Raw genomic sequence first — 27,920 nt, 5'->3', positions numbered from 1 at the left:
TGCAATCATTTGTTTGCAGTCACAAACTCCCACCATACTCATTAGCTCTTAAATTACTGACGGTGGTCCAGACACCGTGTCTGTAATGAAACAATTAACTCCTCATCTGGTATTTTCATCAAACAGCTCTTGAACAACAGATCTGCCAGCAGCCAGGAACACAAGAGTCATACAGGGGTCAGGGTGACCAGGAGGCGAGGGAGGCAGGGAGCAGCTAAAACAGGTAAACAATGTAATTCAGGGAATGCTAGAGATGGCGACAGCTGACAGAGAAGGCGAGGCAATAACAAGAGACGTGAACAAGTCAAAGGTCAAAGAGAAGGAGGAGCCTATGGCAAGAGAAGAAAGCTGAAACAATAAAGAGACTGATAAGATGAAAGGCCAAGACGAGGGGACGAGAGTCAAATTCGAAGTAAACACCCACCATAACATTTTCCTGTCCTTTCTCATCTTTTCAGTGCTCACGGGAGAAGGTCAAAGGTATGAGAATTATGTAAGCTATCGGCAGAGTGGGCCACAGCATGGTTCTTAGGTGAGCTACAGGACTCTTGCAGAGTTTAAAGGCTATCCATAAGGGCGTGTATAAATCTGGGTGTCGCAGTCAAAACAAGCACCCCTACCACAAAAACAGCAAAGTAGTGAAATTCTTCTGTGCCTGGCAAGGTAGAAACTACTTATGCTGAACATACCATGTTGAAGCCCAAAAATATGTACAATAGGGTTACTCGTGTTCCTATTTGTACTACCGTTGATCCTTTAGCTTTATCATTGCACCAGAAAAGAAACGGAGTGTTAAACAATTAAATTGTCTGTTTGAGCTTTTCCTGCTTTTATTGCTTTTTTTCCCCCCTTCAATGAGAATGCCATTGATGATCCCTTTCCTATTTGAGACTATTTTAAAACCAGCGAGCATTTGACCTACACATTAGGTATCGTGCACAGGCTTGCTGTTTGGCCAATGCACGAAAGCGAATCTCTACAGCTTAGGCTCTGGATGAATTCCTATAATCCTTCTTCCTGCGTAGGCACAGAGCTGTGCAAACAGACACCGATGTAAATCCAGATTTATTCTATTTGCTGGTGAGCAAAAGCCTAGCATACTAGCATACCTGAAACATGCAGTTGGTCATTTGCAACTCTCTAAATTTCTTTTCTTCTTTTCTCCTAACATTCAAATCTCAAATTAAAATCATGAATTCATTTTGCTTTAAAATTTACCATTTTAATGGGTTCGTGAGCAGGCTGTAATAAAGGAGACATGAATCAAGACTGAAACAAGTCTAAAATCTGATGTACTCCTTGCAATTCGCTAGTGGATCAATAGAAATAGGTCATGCCAAACAAGAAACTGAGCAGTTTGTCAAACACTGTAGGACATCCTCTATATTTTTATGTGCTACCAATTATTTAGCTTGATAGGTCAGTGCGTGGCATTCTTCAGTAAATAAGAAATCAACTTGTTTTACAGTATAACAACTAGCAGCATACTGTCTCCTAGTTGCGCCACTGCATGGTACAGCATTTCTACATGACGGTTTCCTATTGTATGTCCAAATAGCCCATTATGGACAACGCCATTTAGCACGTAATCAGGTCTCAATAAGTAACACTATTTCAACAGCGCCTGGATCAATGCTCCCCAGAGTTGCGCGTGGCTCAGGAGGAATCGATGTGGCCTTTGTCAGAGGAGACTCATTCGTGTGCTGTGCTCTGTGGTGCAAATGCAGATGCCCCAAGACAAAGATATATGGAGGAGGTGGTGCTGCTGCATCAGGAAGAAAGAGAAAGGAATGGAGGAGGATTATTATGACATAGTATTGATCCAAGTTGGAAAACAAGGCCAGGATGCAGGAAGCTGCAGGGAAATATGCTCAGTCTCATTTCTGTTGTCAGAAAAAGCAAAGGACTTCCCTGGAAAAACAGAAGAAACAAGAGGATAGGACAAATTTTCCTTCGTCCTATCTTTGATAAATCTGGACGACACTAACAGATACATGTTAACTTGCTCACACAAACTGAACATAAGGCAGAAAAAAAGAACTATTAGCAAAGAATCTACATCATGAATGTGTCACAGTTAATACCACAGAGTATTTTGATTTATCGTGATATGATTTAATGTCAACCCAACTCCACAAATGGTATTATATAACAGCCAATTGCAATTAGAATGGAACAGCGTCCTCGAAGCAAAGTCTGAACATAATCCAGCCAATGTGTGGACGGAATTACTCGGCCCGGTCGCTTAATCCCTCCATCCCTCATACTCACCCCTAAGGGCAATAGGAAATTGAATAGCAAAATACGTGCACAACATAAAAAAAAAGAGCAAGCTGCGTATATTGTAAAGTCTGCCCCATTCACGTCTGTTCTCGCTGACAGCGTGTGCATCATGTTGGCGCAGACCATTGATGATGCAGAGTCACAGATGGTTTATGATGTTGACCAGATTGTGTCTCTGCACCCTGGAAAAAGGCTTACTGACTCCAGGGATTACTGATGTCTTGTAGAAAATTGGCCTAATCCAAACGAAATCCAGTGTGGAATTTTTTTTCACGACTCGTCACTTGGTTCCGACTGTTCTTTTAACCACACGCAGACACGTTTGACAAATCTTTTGTCCTCACGCTTCACCGGCTGAGGCCTGAAGACATCAATCTAGCAGGAGTTATTAGCCAGTCGGGACTTGACGTGTCTGCACGACAGAGGCATTATGCGAGATAAGTAATCCTTCCCAAATGTTTAATGACAAAATGTTTAAACTGCATTTACCATTGTTCCTGGTTTAGTGATTTCTGAAATAGCATTTATCAGCTAACCACATGATTAATTCTCTTTAACAGGCTGACATTTAAAAGGTATCATCCACACCAGTGATTCACCAACATTTCAGACTATGCAATTTCACCCCCCAAAAGCTCTACATCAACTAAACTACTACTTGATATGAGAATGATTTCATCTTTAACCATATCTTTGTAGCTTTAGAGAAACAGTTTACATTTATGCTTTAATAAAACATTAGCCTGTGCACACTCACAAAAGCAACAGGCTGGTCGTGTTATCAACCAGTGTCATGGCAACCTTTGTTAGCTACACTCTGCATCTGTGCCTCTCCCTTCTCCTCTTCCCTGTTCCCCCTACCCCCACCTCCCTACTCCTCACATCTGTGATACACTCAGTGCCGTAGCCACAGTGCCTAAGCCACCTCATAAATTTCAACCATCCAGGCAACATCTAGTCATGCCAACTTTTCTGTTAGTGTAGTCCTTTCTTTGTCCTAAAGGGTCCCGGATGCCTGCTGCCAATTAGCCTCAGCTTATGACCCAACCGTAACCAAGCGCTTCCTCCCAAATAAAGCCCCTTACATAAAGGGATCACGAGCAGGACATATGCCCTTACGCCTTGTGACACTGGCGCAGACCCCACACCCCCGCAGCTAGAGCTTGTGGATGACAGATGATGTGGAAAACAGCAACAAGGCAAAGGGGGGGGGGGGGGGGAATGGAAAAACAAAAGCAAGAATAAACCCCCCAGCATTTATTTTTACATGAAATGATTAATTGATTTGTGTATAGTACAATGCAAATGTGTTTGGCATTAAAATAAGGTTGCTTTACAACATGCGCCATGAAAAGTTTCTTCTTGACAAAAGAACAAAAACCTCAATAATATTTGGTTTATCAAACCTTGAAAGCTTTCTGTGCCTTTCAAACATTTGCCCCCTTAACGAAACAACTTGTCTCCTGTGTCGCCGATCCCATTTGATCCCAGACTACCTCCGTGATATTAACATAAGGGGTCTGTGGGGCCAACGCCATCTGTTCCAAATGGTGTAAGAGGGTTTCTTCATGACTCTGGCTTTATGTCAGAGGTCGCTGGCATCCTACAGAGTGAATCAGAGGTAATCAGGCTTGCTAAGCATCTAACACTAGCACAGTACTCTGTCTTCAAGACATACTGTGTTCCCTAGTGATGTAGAACTTGAAGGTCTCTAGACAGATCAATATATACTATGGTTAGGAGGTTTCAGATTGGGATTTAAAGTGCCCCTTTCTAAGTGCAATGGATTGTTTTTCGTCATTAATGTACCAGCAGCAGAATACATCATCCCTACGCAGGGCAGAGGGGAGTAGGGAGGGCACAATGGTGTTGCCACAGATAGCACTGTTCATAAATAACATGGTACCGAGGAAAGGAGAAGATAAATAGGGATGAGGGTGCTCGCCATCTCCTCACACTGACATACAAATGCTCTGGTCCTTCCCATCAGCAGGGCTGTGATTTGATCTGCATATTCTGCAGAGGGATGTCGCTGTAGTTTCTGTGCATTATGTCTATGTTGCCAGTTTATTAGAATTTATGGATTGCCCATCTGCTGTCCGTGGTTTCCAAGTGCATAGAAGAGAAAGAAACAAATTCGAAAAGGAATAAAATGAATCCTAATTGATAAGATCAGGATCTGTATCAGTCAGTCCCAAATCCCTCTCATTTTTTACTGCCTGCACTCTCCTCTAGAGTCTCACACCCTTATTCAGTGCATCTCATATTCTTTCTTATCCTATCTGCCACTTTATCCTCTTTTCTTCTCTTCCTTCCTCTATTTCTATCCTCTTAGATCATTTTTCATACCCTTTCCCTTTTCTGCTTGTGTGGTAAACTCTTCTGAGCAACAAGAAGCTGTTGTGGTAATAAAAGCTGCCTCTGAGCCAAACTGCATGGTGGGAAAAGAGCAGATGATTGTACCACAGATTGCAGTTTGTGACCTGACACCTTCAGATCTTAAGGTTGGAGCATGGTGACCTTAATGTGGTGGAGATGCAAGCCTGATAGCCCCATCTGAGAAGGGTGGTGATGATGGATATCTACGTAATGGAGATTTTCCTTCACTCCTCACCTTGTAGCCTTACAGTTTTCTTGAATATACACAGACTGCATCTAAAGACTCTTGAAGCAGTTTTAATCTTTTTAAGCTGAAACAATTTCAAGCAAAAAAAGGAAGTATAGAATTTTTTTAAAAACACATTAGCGCTGAGCAAAGCTTCCCTGGTATGGTATCTATAGACCAAACACTTTACATCGTAGGCCTCAAACACACTTTGATCTTAAGTGGCCTAGACCAGTGAAACTACCCTTTCTGTCAGTGTAAAGAAGTTTAACTACACATCTAATCCTTGAGATATCTTAATGTAGGAAAAAGATGTGCAATTTCAACAGTATGTCTCGGTTCTTCTACATGATAAAGAAATGCTGCTTCAGTAAACTAAAGGAATCTTTCAAAAGTTCCAACAGATGTAGCTCACTGACTATCCTTTAGTTACAAAACAGAAAATGTTTTTTTAAATGTAGACTTCTTGTTAAAAAAAAAACAAAAAAAAAAACTGAAATTTTTTAGTCAAAGGAAAAAAAAAAGAAGTAATAAAACTTCAACTTGAAAGTCTAATAACTTAAGCCCTCCTTCACATTTTTCAAAACCTTCCAGTGGGCTAGATTGCACCCTTTGCTGGGCCAATTCTGGCCCCTAGGCCTTATGTTTGACACCCCTGCGGATTTCTTTCATCTGCAGATGGCATTATTCAAATAGTTGATGCCAATCCTCACAAGGTCACAAAAACCCGTTGCCAAGAGAACCGCTCGAGAGTTTAGGATTGCAAAACTGTACCAGGGGATGAGGAGTGGAAGATTACTGGTTGTGTTGGTAATACTTGTGTGAAATGAGTACATCTGATCCCATACAGAAGGCCTGCTTTTTGTTTGGATCACAAAAACAGAAAACAGAGCAGAGTGGTCAGTAGATGTAGTAGGATATATATTTAAACCTGTTTCTTTATGTTTATCACTTTTCACAAATGCTGAAAATATGTTGCTCCTGGACGAGGTATGTAAACTTTATTGCACTGCTTTCGCAAGTCTGATAACTGTGTCTTGGAATTGATTTAGCTCAGTGAGGTTCAGACTTTGAATCGAACGTCTTAGCAGAGGTGCTTATTCTAGCAAAAGAGTTGTTTCTTTTTTAATTGTGTTTCTATTTTGTTGGCAAAAGATTAAAGCTTGCAAAGACATTCTTGGCCATTGCAATAAACTCAAAAAGCACTAAAAATCAAAACTGCCTTTGTAGCTAACACTTTAAATGTGAAACAAACAGTTTATGAACTCTTTATTGTGTAGAACACAAATGCAAAAACTAATTTAAAAACTGTTTACATTGTGTTTTCCCTCCATACTTACAGTATTCAGACTGTAGTGTTCTAAATGATAAAGTTATACTTTCTAATGTAAAACACATTTCTGCTGTAACTCATATTCTGTTAGCATTGTAGATGTAGATGTGCCCTATCCAACAAAATGAAGAATGAAATCAGTTTAGCTGTGTTTTCCCTCCACCTCATTTGCATGAATTATAACAAATCAGCAGTAAGGAGAAGTTGCTTCTTGTTCCCAATCAATGACCTACTGCTGCACATTCCCTACAGCACTTAAATCTTTGAATATTTTAAGGGCTCACAGTGAAGACTGATGGAATATTTCAACTTTTAAATAATTAAAGTCAAAAAGACTTATAGTGGCTACTTAGCAAATACAGGACCTTTGACCAATACAAAAGATTTAAATAAAAATAATTGGAAAATAAGCATTCCCTGTTTTTGTGATTAAATGGTGTCGAGCAGTTGACTTTTGTTCAGTTTTACCTGGAGTGCACAGTGTAGATCAGACAAACACGAAGTACTATTGTTCAGAGGCATGCACTTACAGGAATGTCCACTGCCTCTCTCGCTGATCATTTCTCTCAGAGTTCAGATTCCACAAAGTATAACATGACCAAAGTGTCATTAAGTTAGTATTCAAACTTTATACAAGTTTTGAAAAGAAGCTCAAGTGAAGCCTTCAGACTTGTTTGTTTCTATCTCACTGTGCGGTAGGAGGACAAAGAAGAGGACGGCTGAGCTGGGGGGCTGACAGCTTTGGGAAGCTCTGGGCAGAGGTAGATAAAGATATCAGAGTGGTTGCGTACACACACTGACAGAAGCTTGATGGAAGACGGGAGCTTTTATGATTCTAAAATATCCAGTGTTTCTGAATATTTTAACTAAGAAGAGTAAGAAGAATGTGAGGAACTGAATAGAAGAAGTGCAAAATAAGACTGCAGGGCAAAGGAAAAGCTGATCTTTAGTAAAATGAGAACATTATGATTACTATGTATGCCCTCAGCTGTGTTACATCACAGGATGATATGATTGCACTAGGGTCAGTGTTGGGTTATATTTTTGGTGTAAACATTGGGTTTTTTTTTTAAGCACAGCAGAGGACTGCAGTCAGTAATTAAGAGCACTGATCAATACCGCAAGAGAACAGAACACATTGCTGCAAATTCTATATATCCAAACAGGCAACGACTAGCCAGTGGACAAAGTACACAGTAAGACACACAAACTTAGAAATGGCACAGTTTAGTGTGACAAATCAAAAAATTTTCTTATACAAGTTCTGAGCATTGCAGATAAAGCCCTGTGAGGATACCAATTTCAGATTCACAGCTCCACATTCACTTTTAACCCATGTTCAGAGAAGCACGTCAAACAGGGAGTGAGGCAGCACTGAGGCATGCGTGGAAAAAAGCCTTGAAATCAGCAGGCCTTGGAGCAGAAATGGTCTGGCAGATCTGCGAGAATCCAGAGACAATTCTTTGTCTCACTACAGCTGCCTCCGAGCGTGCGTGATAGAGGCCAGATCTAATCAGCACACTTGTACACAGAGCTGGACACACACCTGTTATTGTAAGACTACAGCAAAAATATGCCAGACTCCTTCATTTAATTGTTCTACATCAGTAAACTGCCACTGGGATTTATTAGGTAAAATCTAAGGGGCCAAATGAAGCACGAGAGACACAAAGACAGAATGCACGCACAATTCATGCTTCGGTTCACACAAAGGCTTCATACGTGAAACACATGGATAAATCTGCTTACAGGAGCGGCTGCTCCTAACAAATAGTCACAACAAACTAGCACATGTGTACGCCCTTTCCTCCAATACACATACATACGTTAATCCATAGTTCACTTAACAATGACTTGGCACTGTGCTCACTGAACTACAAAGCAGTATGCTTGTCTCGATGGCGTGTATGTGCATGTGGGTTAAGTACTGCCCCAGCTGGGTTTCAGCAGCGTGCAGCATAACACTTCTCTGTTGTTCTTCCTGACCCCCAAGACGAGCCTTGGCCAGGCACGCACAGCACCAGTCACAACCCTAAACTTCACCTAACTGAGCTAGCCCTCCACAGACACACACACACAAAAACACACATCGTTTGCTCCAAAGTGCTTCCTCCCTCCCTGAAGTCTGAACATGGATCAAGAGAACAATAGACTCCACGAGCCCACCCTCAGTTCCCTCCTTTTCTCAAGAGCGATATTTCCTTAGGTTGTGCAATATCACCCCTGAGCATAACAAACTGTGCAACTTTGACTGAGTGAAGAGTTCTTGGCCCAAAGGCAGTGATGGAGACTGGTTGTCACTACATGTGAGTCACTCCTCTTGGGTTGCATAGTCAACAGAGCAGAGCGGAGTTAAGAATCACCAAACGTGCAAGAATCTCATTGTTCTGTGGCCAGTACCCAATACTGTCTAAGGCTACGTCCACACTAACGCATTTTCGTTTGAAAACGCCTCCCGTCCACACTGAGACGGCGTTTTTCCTGAAGAAAAACAAAGCGTTTTAAAAAACGCTCTCGAAAACGCATACATTTGAAGACGGTGCTTATGCGTCGCAGTGCTGACAGCGAAAACGGAGACTTTTGAAAAAGATGACGCATGTTAGTCATATGATGCAGTCATGTGACCAATTAAAAAAAAAGATAGTGGAGGGCATTACACAGCAGTTGTTTTGTTTGCGCTCAATTTTGACAGCCCTATTAAAGATTAATATCAGTTTGTACATGCTTCAGATAACTTTTCTTCAAAATCTTTAATTCTCACTCGCTTTTGCAACTTTGTACTTTTGTGTTACTCGCAGCAACAACTCCACCTCATCGTTAGTCGACATTTTGCCGCGACGCTTCAAAGAGCCGAAAAGTAAATAAACGGCAAACAGAAATGAGGCAGGCCAAATCTTCTTGCGTTTCACGCATGCGCAGTACTGGAACGTAAGCGTTTCCAGCCGTTTCAATGTGAACGCACAACAATGTGAAAACGACTGAAAACGCTAGTGTGGACGCGGAGCGTTTTCAGACGAAAACGCCATTTTCAAGTCTATCCGGGCTAGTGTGGACGTAGCCAAAGACACGAGAATATTTGTAAGGATGAAAGGTCTGTCACACTGATGCCTTCCATGCAGGGCAGATTTTATTAATAAGCCTGCTGCTCTCTGCCCAGCTTTCTCTCTAAAAATTGCACTGAAAAGTTCTTTTCAACTATTTACTTCAGCATTTCTGGCAAAAACAGCTCATGAGACAAATTCTCTTATGAGTCATTTCAAAGCATAGCCACATCAAACAAACAGGTTCATTGCATCGGTGGGATTTTGTATAACTTGGATGGTTTTCAAACAGACTCTCGTTCTATTAATGCTACTGTGCAGTGATGTTTGAGAGTACTGCCACTGTTTTTTCACCACACATTGGCAGCAAGTCTAGCCCGATGTCTAGCATGTGACCGTCAGACCAGCGTACGGTATGTGACTTAAACCATCGCATGACTAACTCATGCTCAACGGCTAGAGGTAATCTCTTGTGATTGGCAGAAACATTAAATATAAGATGTGCTTTACAATCACATGCTACTCTCATGCTGTGCTGGTCTCTACTAATCCCACATTATTGACATCCATACCAAATGTGAGTATGGCTGTCCAACAACCAATGCCCGGACTTCAAGTCTAAGTTATTAAGAGAATTTCCTCAAAGAAAATTGTTTGAAATAGTGAGCGTGGCTTAGGGAAAAAAAAAACTGTTTCATAGAGCATAACAGGTGTCTTCTTCCTGTTTCTGCCTTAAGAGTTGGAAGTGGATGGAATGTTTGAAATGTTAAAATAACACTGTAGCTGTGAGCTGTCACCAATAAGCAAACACTTGAGCTTGGTTTCAGTTTAGATTTGTATTGGAATATTTACACAGACCATGCTTTCACACTCCAAAACATGAGTGCAAGTAAGTCCAAGTAGTCCAAAGGTAAATATGCATTCATGACTCAAATGCCTCAGTCAACTATTTATTTTAAAAGCAACTTAATTTAATATCTTCTCCTAGTGATTCTCAAAAAAAAAATACACCAAGAGATGAATGGCAGAGAGAAACAAGCAGGGTGTAATGAAGTAATCTACAGAGGACTGGTTGGAATTAACTCAACATCTGGACTTTGATAAGTGACAGAAACACAAACATTGGAATGCACCCACCCACTTATACACAGAAACATGCATACTAATGCATGCTATAGACACAGATACACACACACAAAAAAAAAAATTGATAATTTGATAAAGAAAAAGCCATCAAAGGCTACCACGCTACGCTGCAGGAAACTAATTTTTAATTCCCACGTTAAAAATGGAGCCACTTAATGCGAATGTATTACTAACAACCTGTTTATGTGTGCAAACTATACACCAGTACAGTACGCTGAAGTTCAGAGTCCACTAACTATTGCTCTCCAGCTTAATGGCCCAAGAAGAGACAGACACTCCTGAGTATCTGAAGTGGCGCTAATCAACACATGATTGTTGTGACATTTCTGACTAGCCATTATCTGCAATTTGCTGTAATTCAGTGGAGCTGCATATGGCTTAATATAAACCTCCCCCCCAACTACCAGACAGCATGGCTGATCTCCTTCCAGATGGGGCGTAGGACTTAGCTCTAGACTTCTCCCCCTCCTAATCCTTCTCTTTTTCTTTCCTGTACTCTTTCTTCCTGATCTCTTATTCTAAACCTCCTCACCGTTTCCTCCTTTCGCTCCCCCCCCCCCTCCCATTATTCTTCTTCTGTTCTGAAGTGAAACAGCCTGTAGCCTGCGACAGAAAATGTCAAATGCCTTTTCTTCCTCATTACAGAGTTTCCCGAGGCACCCCTTTCCACCAAAAAGCATTCATTTCTCATGCACTTCCACAGTCCTCATCCATGTTCCTACCAACCAAACACAAAGGCAAACATTACTGTCTTAGAGCAGAATTAATATCATACTGCATCTCGCGTACATTTTTTTCTATTGCCTTCGCAGCTTTGTTTATGAGTGACTTGCCAGCACTGATGATTCAACATAACTCAAGCAGAGAAACTAAGAGGCCTATCACGAAGAAAATATATTATTAACATAGGATCAAATGGCCTTTGATTCCACAGGATTGGCAGGGAAGGCTCAAAATAGACTACATGACACACCTTGGTGCAGAATTAATAAAGAAACAGAGCCAAAAAAACAGCAGAGAATACTGGAGATGAAGCAGATCAAAGAGATGCAGAAAGAAAACGCAAGCCTGACAACTAATCACAAACACACAACAGAGCTTTAGGCTTGTATGTTTGACAGAATATTATTTCACACTGCGGCAAGCATGTATGTGCGTACACGCATACCGTTGCAGTGCAGAAAGGAAGTCAGAGCTTTTTCCCAGAGAGACTGGGCAAACCTCTTCCTCCTGTTCCCTTATTCTTAAACACGTACTCAAATGTGGCCAACAACACCTTTCTTTGTTTCTTCTTTGAGATTCCACTAAAAAAACAAAAAAACAAAAAAACCCCAGATCAAGCATAGTGTTACACCGCAATTACACGATGGCACAAATCTGAGACAACTTGGTTCACCTGTCCTCAGATGGACACAGTTAAAAGGAGAATGTCGGTCTCTGTGTCACTCTAAACCCTTTATGGTGAACCTCTCGCTTTAAATCTTTAAAGAGAGAAAGAAAATACTCTATCCCCATTTCCAAGGCTTGGATGTTAGCTCGTGTATGTGATACGGGTTCACAGTGAGACACCACAACTTCAAACCTTCATCCTTTATAATGGTGGTTATATAACCGTGGTTGTAAAGGACAGCAAAAATTCACTCGTCAATCAAGTGGCAGAAACAACAGAGTTTCAGGTTAAGATGATTATCTCCAACTTTAGCTTCTGCTAAACTGGCAGCGTGACTCTCAGCAATGACACACATCATCATTCTTCAATGTGGAAAAACAGGCTTCAGTTTGAAATACAATACTGCTTAGCAACTCCCCCGAAACCAACAAACAAGTGTGGCTAGTTTTACATTCATGGATAACTGGCAAGGCTCCCTCTAGAGACAAAGGGAAGGCACTGATGGTTTTACGTGAAACCGACAGGGTAAACTGAAGCACAGCAAAGTGAACTTGAACCTGCTATCTATTAGCCAAATGACTTTGTGTACCGGCTTTCACGTTGAGAGTTGCTGCTTCCAAATCCGGGACAAACCTTTGGTTAATTTCACACCGAAAACCAAAAATTGAGTCATGTGTGTTCAGTGAACATTTATGTGCACTCCGTTTGGGGAATTGCTCCCCTTCACATCAGCAAACCCTGTCCCTTTTGAGGCAAGTACTATAACCCACACAGAAGGAGAGAATAAAGCCTGCTCTACTTTAGCCAGTCTCCCACATAAACCATCCATAGATGAGCAAGAGGAAAACAGAAGGACAGAGGAGATAAAAGGGAGGATGGGGGTGGAGGTGATTTTGACAGAGGGCTGAGAGAAAGGAAGTGCGGGGCCACTTATGCACCCTGCCACCCTGCATCACCAAGCAGCCAATGATGGATGAATAAAGCATATCCCAGTAATAGAAATGACTTGGGGACCGAGCAGGATCATTAGCTGAGTAACAGCAGGCTTTTGGGGAATCGTTAGGGTACATGTATGTGTCTAACTATTTTGTCCTATGCGTTTGTGGTGATTCACTCTCATTCAGTTTAATTTGTCAAGCTGCTCAGCAGCAAACCTACAGGGGACGAGTGCCAAATGTGTTTCTCTTTCTAAGGTAGATAAAGGGCTGAGGATTATTGCGGGTGCAGCAGGTAAATAACAATCTATAAACCATAAACTTCTAACTCAACCCTTTAAAAGCTTTTTTCCATCCACAGCAATGTCATTTAAAGACCATCATGCTGTTTTCTAAGCCTTGTTATAACTCCTGATCATCAGTTCAAACTTGGGATCATGCTGTTATTTGCTGCAGACAAAGCTGCTCATATATTTGCATATCGTGGCAGCGGCACTCGCTGTAGCACGGAGATAAAAACAGACAATAAATCAGTGTAAATAAACAGATGGCTGGAACAAACAGAGCACTAAGAGAACAGAAGGGCTGAGATGGAAGAGAAAACACAGGTATCAAGGACCTGCATAGACTGAGGTTCAACTGTTCTAACTACACCATTTAAGGATAATACTGATGATTTTTCATGGTTTGAGTCATTCGCTTTAACTGGTTCTTACAAACTGTAGCTCTTCTATAGGCTTGTTGGATTTCCCTCTTTGTCTATATTCCCTTTTTCTGTGAAATAAACCTGCATAGGATATAAAGCTTGCTTAAGCTTACCAATTACAGTAGTACTAACTTCATCTTCTTCATAAATGCTGAATTATTTTTACCATATTCAAGAAGGTTAAGCAGAAAAATGCAAGACAACAAACACATATTTTTGATTTTTAGACAACATTGTGCAACTTATCAAGACGCTGACTCAGAGCTAAAATGTTTAAGAGTCCTTGAACAAATCAATAAGGAGCTTTTGAAAGGCAAACTGCTTTTACCTTCAATGCCACATCATAAATACATAGCTTTAAATACATCACAAATAAATGAATAACAAACTCAAAGTGAAAAATAATAACAAAAAAGATTGCTTGGCATATAGAAAAACTGCCTCCAGTGACTAATATGCCTTGACAACATTAGCAAACATGGGAAAACAACTGCAGTCTTCAACACTCGTGTGTTGGAGTTTAAAGGCTGTGGTGAACCACTGCATGATCATCCACCATGAGCAGCTACATGAGAGCATGAGTGATGTAAACTTCCTGTAAGTCAGTGTGTGGTCTCATGGTCACAGAGGAATCCTTCACATCTACGAGCTGACATTCAGTGCATGTGTAACTCACAATAAGGGTAAGTAAGTCATCAACTACATCACTAAAAAAGCCACAGCAGTATTAAAGTCACATAAACCCCGTGTGAGTCTTTGTATGTGAAAGAACTCAAACTGCGCCCTAATCGTTCCAGCAGCCATTCAAGTAACACATGTTGCCATATTTCTGAGAGTTCTTTGAGTTTTGTTTGGTTTTCATATGCTGACATCTGTATTTTGTGACATTTTTTTTACTGAATGCATATTTGTTGGTTATGGTGCTGTGCTAAAATCTTGAGTCAATCCTCATTTATTTGTTTTATTTTATGTTTTGCTTCCAAGGAACCAGATTTTGTCATTTTTAAAGTGGTCTTGGGGAATAATTCTCTGTGCTTTCTGGAGGTTTTTCAACATTCTTCTTTGGATATTATCTTTTTTGTTCATTTTAAATCCAGACATTGTACCCAGCCATTAATCTGACCGTTTTTAGAGGATTTTGTTTATTAAGCCACTTACACTGTACTATGAATCATTCAAGCATAAAAAAGCACCAGGGATGAACCAGTGTTGTAACATAGAAAATAAATAATTTAAAATTGTATCTTTAAGCACTTTGTTCCTACCGTCTGTCACACAAACACATTTATTTAGTTGAATCTATTTTTTTTTAATCCAAAAATAACAGTTTGAGATAAAATAATATTTTTGCACATCTTATTCATCAAGAGTTACTAGCTGAAAGCTCGAGTTTTAAATTTCTAGTTCAAATTGTGGCGAGTATGCACAGAGGAGACCACATGAGAGATAGCAGTGAGTGTCTACAGCCATCTGCGAAACACGGTGGTGGTTCTGTCATGGTTTCAACCTGTGGTGTTGGGGATGAAAACAGCCTCATTTATGAGCGTGACAATGATCCCAAACACACTGCCAATGTAGTAAAAGCATACCTGGATCGAAAAACATTGGAACACTACTGGTCAAAGATTGGCCTCCCCAGAGCCCTGACCTTGACACTACTGACGCAGTGAAGAACTATTTCTGAAGACCCGGAGTTCACAGTTCTGTGTTGAAGAATAGTGGTCACATTTTTGTTAAATATTAAAATTGTACAAACTCTATTTTTTGAAGTAAATAACGTATTTTCCTGTATGCTTGCAAATATTTCCTGTACATATTTGAAAGACATTAGAGGTGATTTCACATTTTTTGCATGGAGCTGTAAGTTAGCATACTTAACTTTGAGGACATGGTAAATGGCCTCCTCAGGAAAAGAGGCATGTTGTAAAAAACACAACAAATCAATGATGGTAATGAATTAATGACCAGATATAATGAGGCAAGAAATATGCTGTGCTAAGCTAATGAAGGAAAGGCAATTACTGAATCATATAAGGTCGATTATACGATGATATCTTTACAGTATAACTAAAGCTCAAAGCACAACCAAGAGGGTTGTGCTTTGAGGGTTCTTTCTGTACTATATCACTCTTTGTTGTGAATTTTTTTTAAACCATGTTTTATCCTGAGCGAGGTAACCCCTCCTCCATTTCACAGCGAATAGTAATATTTGCAAATTAAGCTCAAAGATTCGAGATTAGCGTAAATCACACATCTCATGTGATTCAGCACATTGTGATCACAAAGCTGAAAAAAGGAGACCTGCTTTTAAGACAACAGGAACAATTGCTCTTCACTCCAAAGGCTGGAGCCATTTCATGCTACTCTGCTGTTGGGGGGTGGAGGGGGTTGGGGTCATGGAGTTCAACAAACGGATGGGTGTCTTTTAAGAAGAATCTGAACTTCATCTATCATTTGTGCATCTGTGCGTGTACTTTTAGTATGTGTATGTGTTGACTACCCCTGCCAGTGTATGCATGTGTGTTTACTTCTCCACCTGGCTGTACAGCCTGTCAACAGAAGTGTTGAATCAGTGTGAGCTGTGCTTCTCTGCCAGATCCTAAGGAGCCCCTTGACACATGGGCTTTCAGGCAGTCTGGGCACAGAGACAGCAGCGATGCCACTACATAACAGCTCTGCTAGGCCTTGGACCAATCCAAAGGAAGTCTGATATCATGAAAGCCAGACGAGAGTGACCACTGGCCCCAGACTAGCTTACAGCAACTTCTTTTTCCAGAGCCAAATTTCGGACCCTTTAAGAACAAGTTCTTTGCTCATGTTTTCACTTTTTTCTTCAGCCAAGAACCCATTTTGCTCACTTAGCAACTCTGTCAGCATGAGATTCATGCGTTCCATTATTAGGCTGTGGTATACAGTTACTTAAGATTATGTCCAAAAAGTCTGCTCATATCAAATCATTGCAGTTTTCTTTTCCCAGAACTGACTTTTTATAAACATGAGAAAGAAAATACAAATTGTGAATCCACATCACAGTGACAGCAGTTGGGCTACATTCCTTTTTAGTGAATGGATTCACCAGAGACAATGCATGCAATGACTACATCCACTTGAGTGTGATTTTCTGAGCTTTTTCAGTGTGATAACTTGACTCGCATCACAATGAGTTATGACACTTCATGGCTGCAGTGCCTTGAAAGCACTTCATTTATGGAACAAACACTAGAAATATGATGACTGGCATTCAAATTATGAGCCTCGACTGATCCTTGATGCTGATACGCTATAGTAATAAAAGAAGATTAAGTCCTCCTCTGTGCAACTCAAATTGGTTAAATGTAGGTCATCCAAGGAGAGAAGCAAAATCTAGTGTTGTATCAGTCATAAACAGAAAAAACATAAGCAAAGGAGCTGAGATTTAAGTAAAGGAAGAAACTGTCGTCTTGAAGTAAAAGTGCCACAGAAGCTTTGCAAAATGTTTGCCAGAACAAGCACCTGTTGGTAACAATACACTGGTGGAACTTTGCAGCACTTCTCACTGTGCCCAACAAATTCAGAATATCTGCACATGATCAACATTTGCCAAGAATCAATCAACTCCTCCTCCAGGACACAAATTGACGAAAATGACTGAAAGAAATTGAACAGATCAAGGAATGTTTCAATTACTTTGGATTAATTGTGGAATAAAGCTGTAGTAACTCAACATCGCTCAGGAGTCTTGTTTGTTTTGAGACATGTTCTGCTGGAGTAAAATACTTTCCTGTGACTGGATGGGATGACTGAACAAATAGCACTGACCGAGCAGCTGCTTAAACTTACCCTGGAAAACTGACAGCTAACAGAGCCAAAGCCAGTGTCTGTAATCTCAACAAATGTAATATGCCAGGGAACACAGTGAAAACTAAATACTACAGAAGGTGATAACAAGGACAGGAAATACAAATACCCAGAGGTTATTAGGACAGTGGCAGATTAAAGTTGCAAGTGCATGCTGGGAAATATACCGAACTAGTGATGCCCTAAAGTGAGCATGTGCTAATTTACAAACTATAGCAGAACTATCTTCTTAACTGGAAAAACTGGACTTTTTTTAAGCAAGCTCTCTTTGAGAGCTTGAGCAACACTTAAAAAAACAAAACAAAAAACAACTGACTAACTATTGTCTTGAGTGACTGTAACCATCACTACAATGTCAGGATTGCAGAGAGACACGTACTTCTGCTTACTTTAAACAATGAGTTATGTGCATGTGATCCCTTGAGTCTATTTGGTTGAAGAACAGTGACGGCACACAGCTGCCAAAGAGAGCGAATGTGTGTATCGTTAGGAAGGGGGGTGGATTTGTCGGCGTGTTTGTGCTTGAGTTTAAAAAAACAAAACAAAAAAAAACAAAACCTCTCAAGCACAGAGAGTGTAGGTCCTCTTCTTGGTTCATGGACAAGAATGACTCTGTGATTCGTGAGCTACATTTGCTTATTAGAAGGAAATAAGAGAACGTCCTCATGAGCAGAATAAATAGTGAGAAGGCACACTGTCAAAGCGGATGTAATCACCGTTCACTGTTAGCTCGCAAGTACTCTGTGCAAAGGCAAAACATCATGATAGTGCTGCAAGTTAAATATACTGAGCACAGCGTCCTTCTGGTGTCCTCAACTTTTCATAAAGATCAGAGCCTTGGGCAGACGCATTGGCCACGGATGCGTTAGCTGCCTTAACAGGGAAGAGATTGGCCCCGATCAATAACCTGTTAAGGCAGCTACGATGCAATGCAAGCTAAATTGGCTGGCCTGAGATCCCAACACCTATGAATTCTAATGGGGACAGTCTGGGAACTTCATCTCCACAGAACATGAAATCTCACCAGGGATAGCGAAAGGAGAGCATACGATGCATTATTAACATAAGAGGATGAGAAAACAGCCACCTCTCCCACTGCAGAGCAAAAGCATCTTTAGATAACGCAAGAAGTTTCTTCATAATTCTAGTAACAGTTAGAGAAAATTCATTTTTCGGTTCTCTTTCCTGCAAACAATTTGTGGCTCTTAAAATTGTTTTAAATTCTTTTCAGATCCGTGAATGCACAAATGTCTGGGCCTTTTTGAACTGTTTAGTTTGAAAGCAGCTAAAGACTCCTCAAAGATGAGTAAGCCTAACTACTAATGCATGTTTAATTTATCTATTAATAAAGCTTATCCGTGTTCTAAGAGAAACACATGGTAGCTGGGTTTTTTTATTCTTCAAAAGGATGATTTAAAAAAAAAAAACAACACCCCCCCCCCAAAAAAAGAACAGAAGAAGAAATGAGGAAGCCTCATGATAAGACATGAAAAACTGACTCCCCCAGTTGTCATGCAGAGGTTTGGCACAAACATCAGCCGTACTGCAGTCCTGAGAGCAGCTGGCTGAGTAGGGAGTTAGTTTGAAGGTGTGTGAAAAGGGCGGTGGGCTTTATATCCGTTTGATATGAGATGTTGTCATGGGCACAAGCAGAATGGGCTGAAAATTGATTCTTTGAGGTGGAGTACCACAACTAAACAGCTGAGTGGGCTGTGCTTGCAGAATGAGTATTGACAAAGGCCCACCAATGTGGGCGCATGGCCAAAATCTAAAGTACTACAGCCAACCAGCTCTGAGACTGAGTCTTCTCAACTGATTTATGATCCAAAGTGTAAAGAAAGATCCCATTACTGCTACCATGCTTTCCTTCAGTATCACTGAAAAGATGTACCAATAAATAGGAGAAAAATTGCGGAGGAGAGACTCTGGCAGCAGTCTTTCTCTATGATTGCATTTGGTTTGAAAAAGCGACCAAAGGTGGACACCAATTCAAAGGTGCCTTAATTTTTCATTATAATGCACGCTTCCAGACGTATATGCATTCAGCGCACATAAACTGGTTACTTGCAGACATAATTGGAAATCCTGACCGTGCAGCGTGTTTAAAATAGTACGAGCTGCCTAGATGAACAGCAGGCAGAATCATTTCAGACAGTCAAAACAGGGATCAATACCATTATTGTGATTAATGGTAACATAATCGTTTTCAGTCCCGAGATGATTATTGCTCTTTCTCATCTTATTCGACCTGTTCCTCCCTGTCAAATCCTCCATTTCTTCTCCTGCTATTCTCGCTCAGTCTTACTTTCATGCTCCCTCCTATTGTCTGCACGCCTCCATCTTTGACCCCATTTTCTTTTCTCAACACCTGTTCATCATTTTTTCCCCTCCCCTGTTTAAATCCAATAGCTCCTTCAAAAGAAAATCCTTCTCAGGGAAATTTCCAATGAGCGACATGCCAGCTGCCTCTTCACTCTGTTCGCATTATTGCCTCTGCTGTAACACCGCGGGGATGGTTCGTACGGACCCAGCCAGAAACAAAGTCCCCAAATAGGCTCTCCACAGACAGCGGTGATTGTGCATCTGGAGGAAACTTGGTTCAATCAACTATCAAATGATTTACCTCCCTATATTCCTCAATCCACATCAGCACCTGCATATTGATTCATAACAGCCTGGTTCTATTTCTGCTTTTAAACAACGTCCTTAGTTGCAGCTTACAGTTGGATAAAAGGGACCTTTTCTTAAGTTAATTGGTCTATGGCCAGTCTGTCCTTGAACACATGAGAGTCAGATGGCGCTGCATTTCTGCTAAAAGCACATCGTCTTCATGTGTGCTGTGTGGCAGCAGCTCACTCCAGCCCTGCTACCTCCTGCTGTTATTTTCCGATACAGGAGGCACAAACACTTCTTATCGTTAAGCTGGTAGCAGTGCTCAGCGTGGCAAAACAATGATATTGTTAACTGGTGATGAGAGAGAAACAGTTAGCTGTTACCACACAAACTGCTTCACCAAAGCTATGCAAGAAGTCACTCATTAATGAATTAATAAAAACACACAAGCTTAATGTTTTGTAAAAATGAATGAATGCTTTGGTGCAGTCTGTAACTGCTTTTAATGTCTCACAATTTTTTGCTTAACTATATTTCATTAGTAGATGCCTTCTCTATATCTCTATATCTTTCTCAGAGGACACAAAAAACCCCAGACAGAATCGTACATTCACAGTGAAAAATATCTTGGATGATTTGACTTTCTCGGTGCAAATAAGTGTTAAAAAATGTCAAAGCTTCATTCATGTAGTGCAGCAAAACAGGTTGTCTTAACAAATACATGGACAGTTTAGATCCTGACATCATCTAATAGGAAATGGGGCTAAAAAGGTAGAGATGCATCACTGTTGCAAAAACCCCAAGGAATAGTCAAGTTGAGTAAAGGAGGCAACGAGTCTTAAAGGAAAAAACGTGCAAGTTTTTCTGTGTATGTTTCTTCTCTGCCGGTTTCCACCAGCAGTAACCTGGAGACACTGCTGCTGCTGACATCGCAGCATGACCACTCAGTGAGTAGAAAGAGGCAGTCTTGGTGAATCAGCACACACACTCATCTCCACTGCCTTTGAACATGCCTGCCAAGTTGTGGTGCCTGCCAATGAAAGGTATGGCTCATATGAAGATGCTATCTTTGTTGCTGGCCAGTTCATTACTGCAATGCGGCTCTACGAACAGGACTGGCAACGTAGAATGAAGTTGAATCCCAGTTTGCTAAACTTCTCGGGGGGGGGAGTTCTGACATCTGTTGAAGATTACAAAATTTTAAAATTATGCAGAAATCAAAGAATTTAAATAAGTCCTACTATGCAAACCTACACTGTCCCTGTTCTGTCATTTTTTTCCCCTTAACATTGAACAGAGGAGGAGAGGAATGCAAGATGATGTAGGCAAAAGTGAACAAGGAGACTGTGAGATAGTGCAGAGTTGTGCTTAGGAGGAGCTACTGAAGGAGAGGGCTTCACTAATAACTGAAGGGGCTTTGCTACTAAGGGATGGAGGGAAGAAAAGAAGAGGAAGACATGTTCTTCATCCATGGCAAGTGCTGTCATCTGGGGAGTTGAGCAAACCATCATCCCATGTCACTGATTGGTGTAAAGGCAAAAGGTGCAGAAGTTTGGACTGGGGAATGAGCTGGGATTCCAGCCAGTAGGAGGCCATGATGGATGGATGTGACTTAAATGTAAAGATGCGTACACTTTAACAGGCATAGAAAAAACCCAATGAAGTAGAGACCGCAGAAACTAAGGGTACCAATAAAGCTCCTTTTGCACTTGTAACACTGACTGTGTTTTATGGCACTCAGATTGTAAAGAGAAATCTAATACACTTCAAAGTATCTGGGTATGCAAAAACTTTCACCTTCTTTCCAAGGTAAATTCTAGGACAAACCTGGGCTTCACAGTAGACGCGCAGGGAAAAAAAGCAGCAACTGGAACCGAAGTTACATTTACCATGGGGAGAAGGAGCCACAGAACCAGACACACGCTGACAGCTCGTCTCAGCTGGGTTAGAGCAGCTTAGTCGAAGCTCTGACTGAACCTGTGAGGGAATCACATTAACACAAACTGTGCGCTTAATGCTCCGCTGTACTCCTGATGGCACACGCGTGAGATATGAAACTCGATGTTACACCGGTGAGACAAAAAAGAAAAGAAAGTGAGAGTCTCTACTTTAGACATGAAAAAGGAGCAAATTACCAAGTGAGGCTAACGTTGGTAAAGAAATCCAGTTTTCAACAATGTAATGAAAAAAAAAAGACAACTAGAAAACCTCCAGTGATTCGGCAATGGATTCCAAAATCAGGAACATTTAAAATAGTCAAGACTGTCTTCCTGTAAGACAATCTACAAAGCCATTAAATAGATGGAAACAGCTGGAATTACACTAATAATAACTTTAACAGACAAAACACCAAACATTATGAGCTTCTAAGATTTGAGGATTTGGTTCTTTTCTGTGTCATAACAGAAAACTGAATATCTTTCGAATATTTCGAACTGTCCCTTTGATCAAACGGCACATTTCAAGACATCACAGTTAGTTTATGGAAATAATCATAGGCCGAAAAATAACACCTTGACTCATTCAGGAAAATAACAGAATTCAGTCATGAACATAATTATTGGTTGCAGCGCTAAACATAAGGTGCACTTAGTAAAGGTGCTGAATTCGACATTTGCTCAGCAACAGCCATAGCATCAACTACACGCATGAAAGCACATTTTCAGGTAGTCGTCAAAGCAAATTAAGAATGGAAAGTAAAGCATTTCATCATATTAACTCACTCCTGGAAAGCACCGAGCATCACAGGTTAGTGATATATGACAGCGTAAGAAGATCCAAGGAAAAAGGCCTAACAGGTGGAATAAAATCCACTGAAATTATCTCCTACTTTATTATTGAAGTTTATTGTTACAGGATTGCTCATGGCAATGTCTTCAGGATTCTTTTTTGGCTCATTAGTTAAAATGGGGGTTACATGCATTAAAAAGGACTTTATTGTTCAAATCCTCAAGCAAGATACCCGAGGTGCTTTGGATAGGCAAGCGTGAGGAAGCTAATTTGACATCACCACTCCCGTATTATTAAGTGGAGTGTGTTTGCACTGAATTACATATTTTGAATACTTCCTTCCTCCCAACCCACACACACCCACCCCGACACACACACCCACACAGACAAACAAACAGACTAGATCGCCGGTGTTTTTGATTTACATGAAGAAATTTTTAAAAAACGCTTCTCTGCAATAAAAAGGCTCATGTGGCATCTCAAGATACCTAGCTGAAGCTTAATTCATCTGTTGTATGAACAAGGAAAAATATTCAAAATCAAGAAAAATAAAAGACTTCATTTCTGTTTCCTTTAAAGAAAATGTCACTTTTATTAACACCTTAAGTAAAAGGTCCAGCAGAATCATCCCCCGCTTTATTGTAATGTTATACTTGCATTACTTATATGCGGGTACATTTTAACACCACATTTATCACAAGACTTTCTAAGTCTAAAAGAGAAATGTGTTAACTGAGAAAACAATTAGCACTTTGAAATGTGACAATCTAAATCTCGCCTCCAGAAAGGTTTCCACGTGCTTTCCTTAGACAGAATTTCATGACACTGTAAAAAGTGAACATTGGTCTTATCATCATCATCATTATCCATCTGTGAGACTTTAAAAAAAAAAAGAGAGAAAATTTTCCAAGAGCCTTTTTTTAAATTTTTTTTTTTTTAACAACTTCAGTTACAGACCTGATTTGTAACTAAGGTGCTTCAGGACCTGGGAGGTAAATGGCCCATCCATTAAGCTCCATGAGGCAAAAACAAGCAGATCTATGTCTGTTTACAGCATTAATCAATGACCTGCCCACTCACAGGTCTCTAAACTGCGACAGGTAACGGCCGTCACTACCTTTCTACTCTCAATCGTCCCCTCAAGGTTACTGCCTTGCTCAGCTCTCAGGATGGGAGCTGCATATTGAGTGCATTGGCTGGGCAGGAGCCAGAGGACCACTAGAGACAAACTTCTGTTTTCTGTCTTGATGGCAGAGGCGAAACATCAACAACTCTCAGCTTTGATGAAAAAACAAAAATGTTATTTGATTTTAAAGCTGCAAAACTGTCGTGGCAGAAAGGTAACATTAATATTTGGAGTTGGGACTTCGTCTTGTAATTGGAAGGTTGCCTGTTCGAGCCCCGGCTTGGACAGTCTCGGTCGTTGTGTCCTTGGGCAAGACACTTCACCCGTTGCCTACTGGTGGTGGTCAGTGTCCGGCAGCCTCGCCTCTGTCAGTGCGCCCCAGGGTGGCTGTGGCTACAATGTGGCTTGCCATCACCAGTGTGTGAATGGGTGGATGACTGGATGTGTGAAGGGCTTTGGGGTCCTTAGGGACTAGTAAAGCGCTATATAAATACAGGCCATTTACCATTTAATATGATCCAGTAGAAGGGCAATGCAAGATTGTTAAATTAGTAGTAGGAAGAGGAGCGCATAGATGCAAGAAGATTAGGAAAAAAGTATCAAGGCAAAAGTGAGAATGAACATAAAAGATTAGATATGGTAAAATATCAGAGGTGATGGGAAATAGCAAAGTGTAGCGATAAGCCATAATCGGCTGTGGGGTGAAGATAAGGTGAAGACAAACTAGGCAACAAGAAAAGATGGAAAATTTCCATCAGGTAGACACCTGAAAAATTATTCCTTTTCTAACTTCTTTTACTGTTTGCTCTGCAAGCACAAGGTAAACATGCAATAATGTACTATAACATTTTTTTCACTGAAGGGGACAAAACCTAACCTAAACAACCACAAGATCCACAGCTCTGTACTTGCATGTCTCCTCTCCTAACTTTGCAATCTCGTGAGAATGCAAGTTTACAAGAATGCCAGTCGGCTAACATATGATCTGGTCATCAGCCACTAGTCATCCTGGCAGGCAGCGGCCATCAATAATGGATGATGCATGAATTAATCATGGATGAGGGGACAGATCTAAACACACAGTGAGGTCCCATGGGGAACAGAGGAACTGATGGTAAGCAGCCTAGAGATGAGCAAGTGCAGCTTGAACATCACTTAAAATGCATTACGTAACACAAGGTCAATAAGAAATGTTTGCAACAGTGTAGGTGTTGAGAACTGACCTAATGCAATATATATATATATATATATATATATATATCTCACCAGTACATCCAAGAATATTAGAATTGATACTTATGTATTGTAATAGAAACCAACTACAAAGTAAATATAGTCAAGTGTGTGTGCAGCATTCTGGCAACTAAAGTAGGTGCATGTGTGTAATTGATCCAATTAGACTCATTCTCACCTTTACAATGCAAGCGAAATGACATAGTCTAACAGGGCAAGGTAACCATTAACAAATCCCTTGCCACTATTATGCCTCCATTTACACTCCTTCAGTTGGCTAGTTTGTATCCGGTATGTTTTTACACATATAATACAGTGGCATTGATTAAGCATGTATGTGCAGGACAGGAAGAATTATAAACTACCGCTAGTAAGTAAGATAACAACAAAGACAGAGCCAATAAGTGCACTATGAGCAGATCTACTGAACATAATATATCAAATATTTGAATAACAGTGTATATTTACCTTCATGCATTGAATTATGAGTCTCTTAATGTGGAACACACAAGCTCACAAGTGTAGATGTGACACTTGTGCAGTGATAAAATGAAGATTATGTGTATTATGCGAGTTCATGCAGAGGCCTGTGACCTTAATGGGGGTTCGTGTCTTATCTTTGAACCATGCAGATGTGGAGAAGATGAGGAAGCATGGTGAAACACAGCATGCCCTTTACAAATGCTGTCTGGCAGGATTTTACTCCAGTAAAGGGGTTGTGTAAATATGAGTCACCACATGAATGAATGAAAGAATGTGAAGTATGCTGATTGACAATTTAGATATGCTTAGGCCAACTGAAAATACAAGGCTGACCTGCAAGTCTGCTTCCAAATATAAACCAAACGCACACACGCACACACTTTAACACAGGCTACCTCCTCATCTCAGTCACACCAGTCCACAGTTCTTATTTTCAGGTTCTCATTTTCAGGGGGGAATTATTTTAAAAAACACGTGTCAGGTTTATTTTCGTATGTAAGGATGTCATAGTGATTTAAAATAACATTGGACACACACCTGGTTTCACAGTCTTCAGGCGGACTGGCTCCCGAAAGTGGCGGATGACAGCCAGCGTGTCTCGGTTTGTGAGTCCGCTCACGGGAGTGCCATTAACCTCCAGCAGAACGTCCCCAATGCTGGGAAGCCTCCCGGCGTGACACACCAACGCCTCCGACACTATGTGTCCAAGATAGGGGAACTCTCCCAGCTCAGCGCCACCTCGCACCTCCGCTACAGTGACCAGCTCCCCGGAACCTCCCCACGAGACGGTGCACTCCTGCACTTTACTTGACCAGTGCTTCTTCTTTTTCAGTGTCTTGGACATTGTTGGTAGATGTTGAAAACCTATAGGGAAGTCCAAGAACGATTGTCCTTCAAAGCAACAACCGCTTCAAAACCTAAGACGCAATGACGCACGGAAAAATCATTGCCGATTAGAGAAGTTAATGATGCTGCTGCCTTGTGGTGTATTCCATCTCGAGGAAAACAACTCTTGGTTTTTTGTTTGTTTGTTTGCTTGTTGTTTTTTGCTCAGCTGCTCCTGAGAATCAAATATCCTTCCATTGACTTATCCGAGCATCACCTGTCCGCGACTGGAATGTGAGACCAGCTGCGTCAGTGTCGCATTGAAGCGGAAAGTGCTGATTCTGATGCTGGGGCGTCTCGATCCCACACCCCAGTTCACAGCAATGTGCGGTTAATAACCAACAGTAGCTTCCCCCGCACTGTTACACCCCGATATGTGTTACAGAGCAGGACGGAACCGGCGAGTCCAGCAGTTTGCGCGCACCAGTGCCTGTCAGAAAAGCGTGGGAAAAATAGCATATATCCCACTCTGGACTTCAGGAAACGCCAGCACATTTGACAACACTGACGGAAATAGTTTATTTAAAAAATAAAATAAAATAAAATACAGGAAAACGTGAAAAAAAATGGGTTTATACGAGGTTCATCAGCTGCTGAAAAAGTCCTCTGTCACTGACAGTTCCTCATGCGAACCCACTGAGGCAACTTCACCCTGCGCACCTGTCCTACTCGCCAGCACTCCTCCATGGTGACATCAACAAGGCAGTCCTTAGAAACGGGAAAACACACCTGGTCCTCCCCCGAACTCAGCGGTTATCGGTTATCTGATCCTTTCAAAACACCGAAACTCTGCTCGTTGCGCCTCGTCGCGCGCTATGCGCTCTCTCCTGTTTTTTCCAGAAGCACAGCTGATTTTTTTTATTCTGAAAACTATGCAGCAGCATGCAACAGACGTGATCCGATTAGGCTCCGCTCCATAACTTTTTTTAATCGTTTTCCGTGTTGCTTTTATGACGGCAGGCAGTTCTGTCCAATCGGAGATGTGGGAGGCGTTCCCAAAGCGCGTATATTACGCCAATGGTGAATGGCAAAGGGTGGGAGTTCTGTGAGTGTTTTCAGTCCGTTGCAAGGCGGAGTTCCCCCTTGGGGACGCGTATTTTCACGTAGAACATGCTTGCAGATAGCCAGAGATGGGTAACCTATCTCTGTGTATGACCTTTGGTCTGCGGTTTGGATTTTTTTCTCCAAATTTCTTTGTATTCCTATTGCAAAGTGCAACAGCTTCTGAGTGATTCCTGAATTTTACATGGTTGCTTTAGGTCCGTGAAATGCGTTTGGAGATCTGGAACTAGGAAGGTTGTGTGTCGGTTAATTGTAGTAGTGGTTGTTGATTTTTTGTGCAAGTCTGCCCTCTTGTGGTTGCCAACAGACTGAGGCTGGCATGTCATCCAAAGCGCCAGCTGGCAACATTCACTTGTAAAACTATTAGATTTTAACTAATCTTACACATCCGATGCGATTAATTATATATGAATGTAGTAAATAAACATCGGCGTTAGCGCATTTAAATATACATTTTATTTAAGCTCACTAATTTAATTTTTTTTTACCTGGTTTACCCCTTTTTCTTAACG

General features: G+C 41.1%; 1 protein-coding gene across 3 annotated transcripts in view; it reads right to left on the bottom strand.

Moving 5' to 3' along the window:
* Positions 1–27,306, bottom strand: part of magi3a (membrane associated guanylate kinase, WW and PDZ domain containing 3a) — a 105,858-nt gene extending 78,552 nt beyond the window's left edge. For all 3 annotated transcript variants that reach the window (XM_026154300.2, XM_026154301.2, XM_080295373.1), the window contains exon 1: positions 25,999–27,306. In XM_026154300.2, the coding sequence (XP_026010085.1) occupies positions 25,999–26,305 (307 nt within the window). In that variant the 5' untranslated portion in view covers positions 26,306–27,306. The remainder of the gene's footprint in view (positions 1–25,998) is intronic.
* Between the last annotated feature and the right edge of the window lie 614 nt (positions 27,307–27,920).

The sequence above is a fragment of the Astatotilapia calliptera genome, chromosome 20, assembly GCF_964374335.1.
Source record: "Astatotilapia calliptera chromosome 20, fAstCal68.1, whole genome shotgun sequence".
Taxonomy (NCBI): domain Eukaryota; kingdom Metazoa; phylum Chordata; class Actinopteri; order Cichliformes; family Cichlidae; genus Astatotilapia; species Astatotilapia calliptera.
This window is presented reverse-complemented; position numbering and strand designations above follow the sequence as displayed.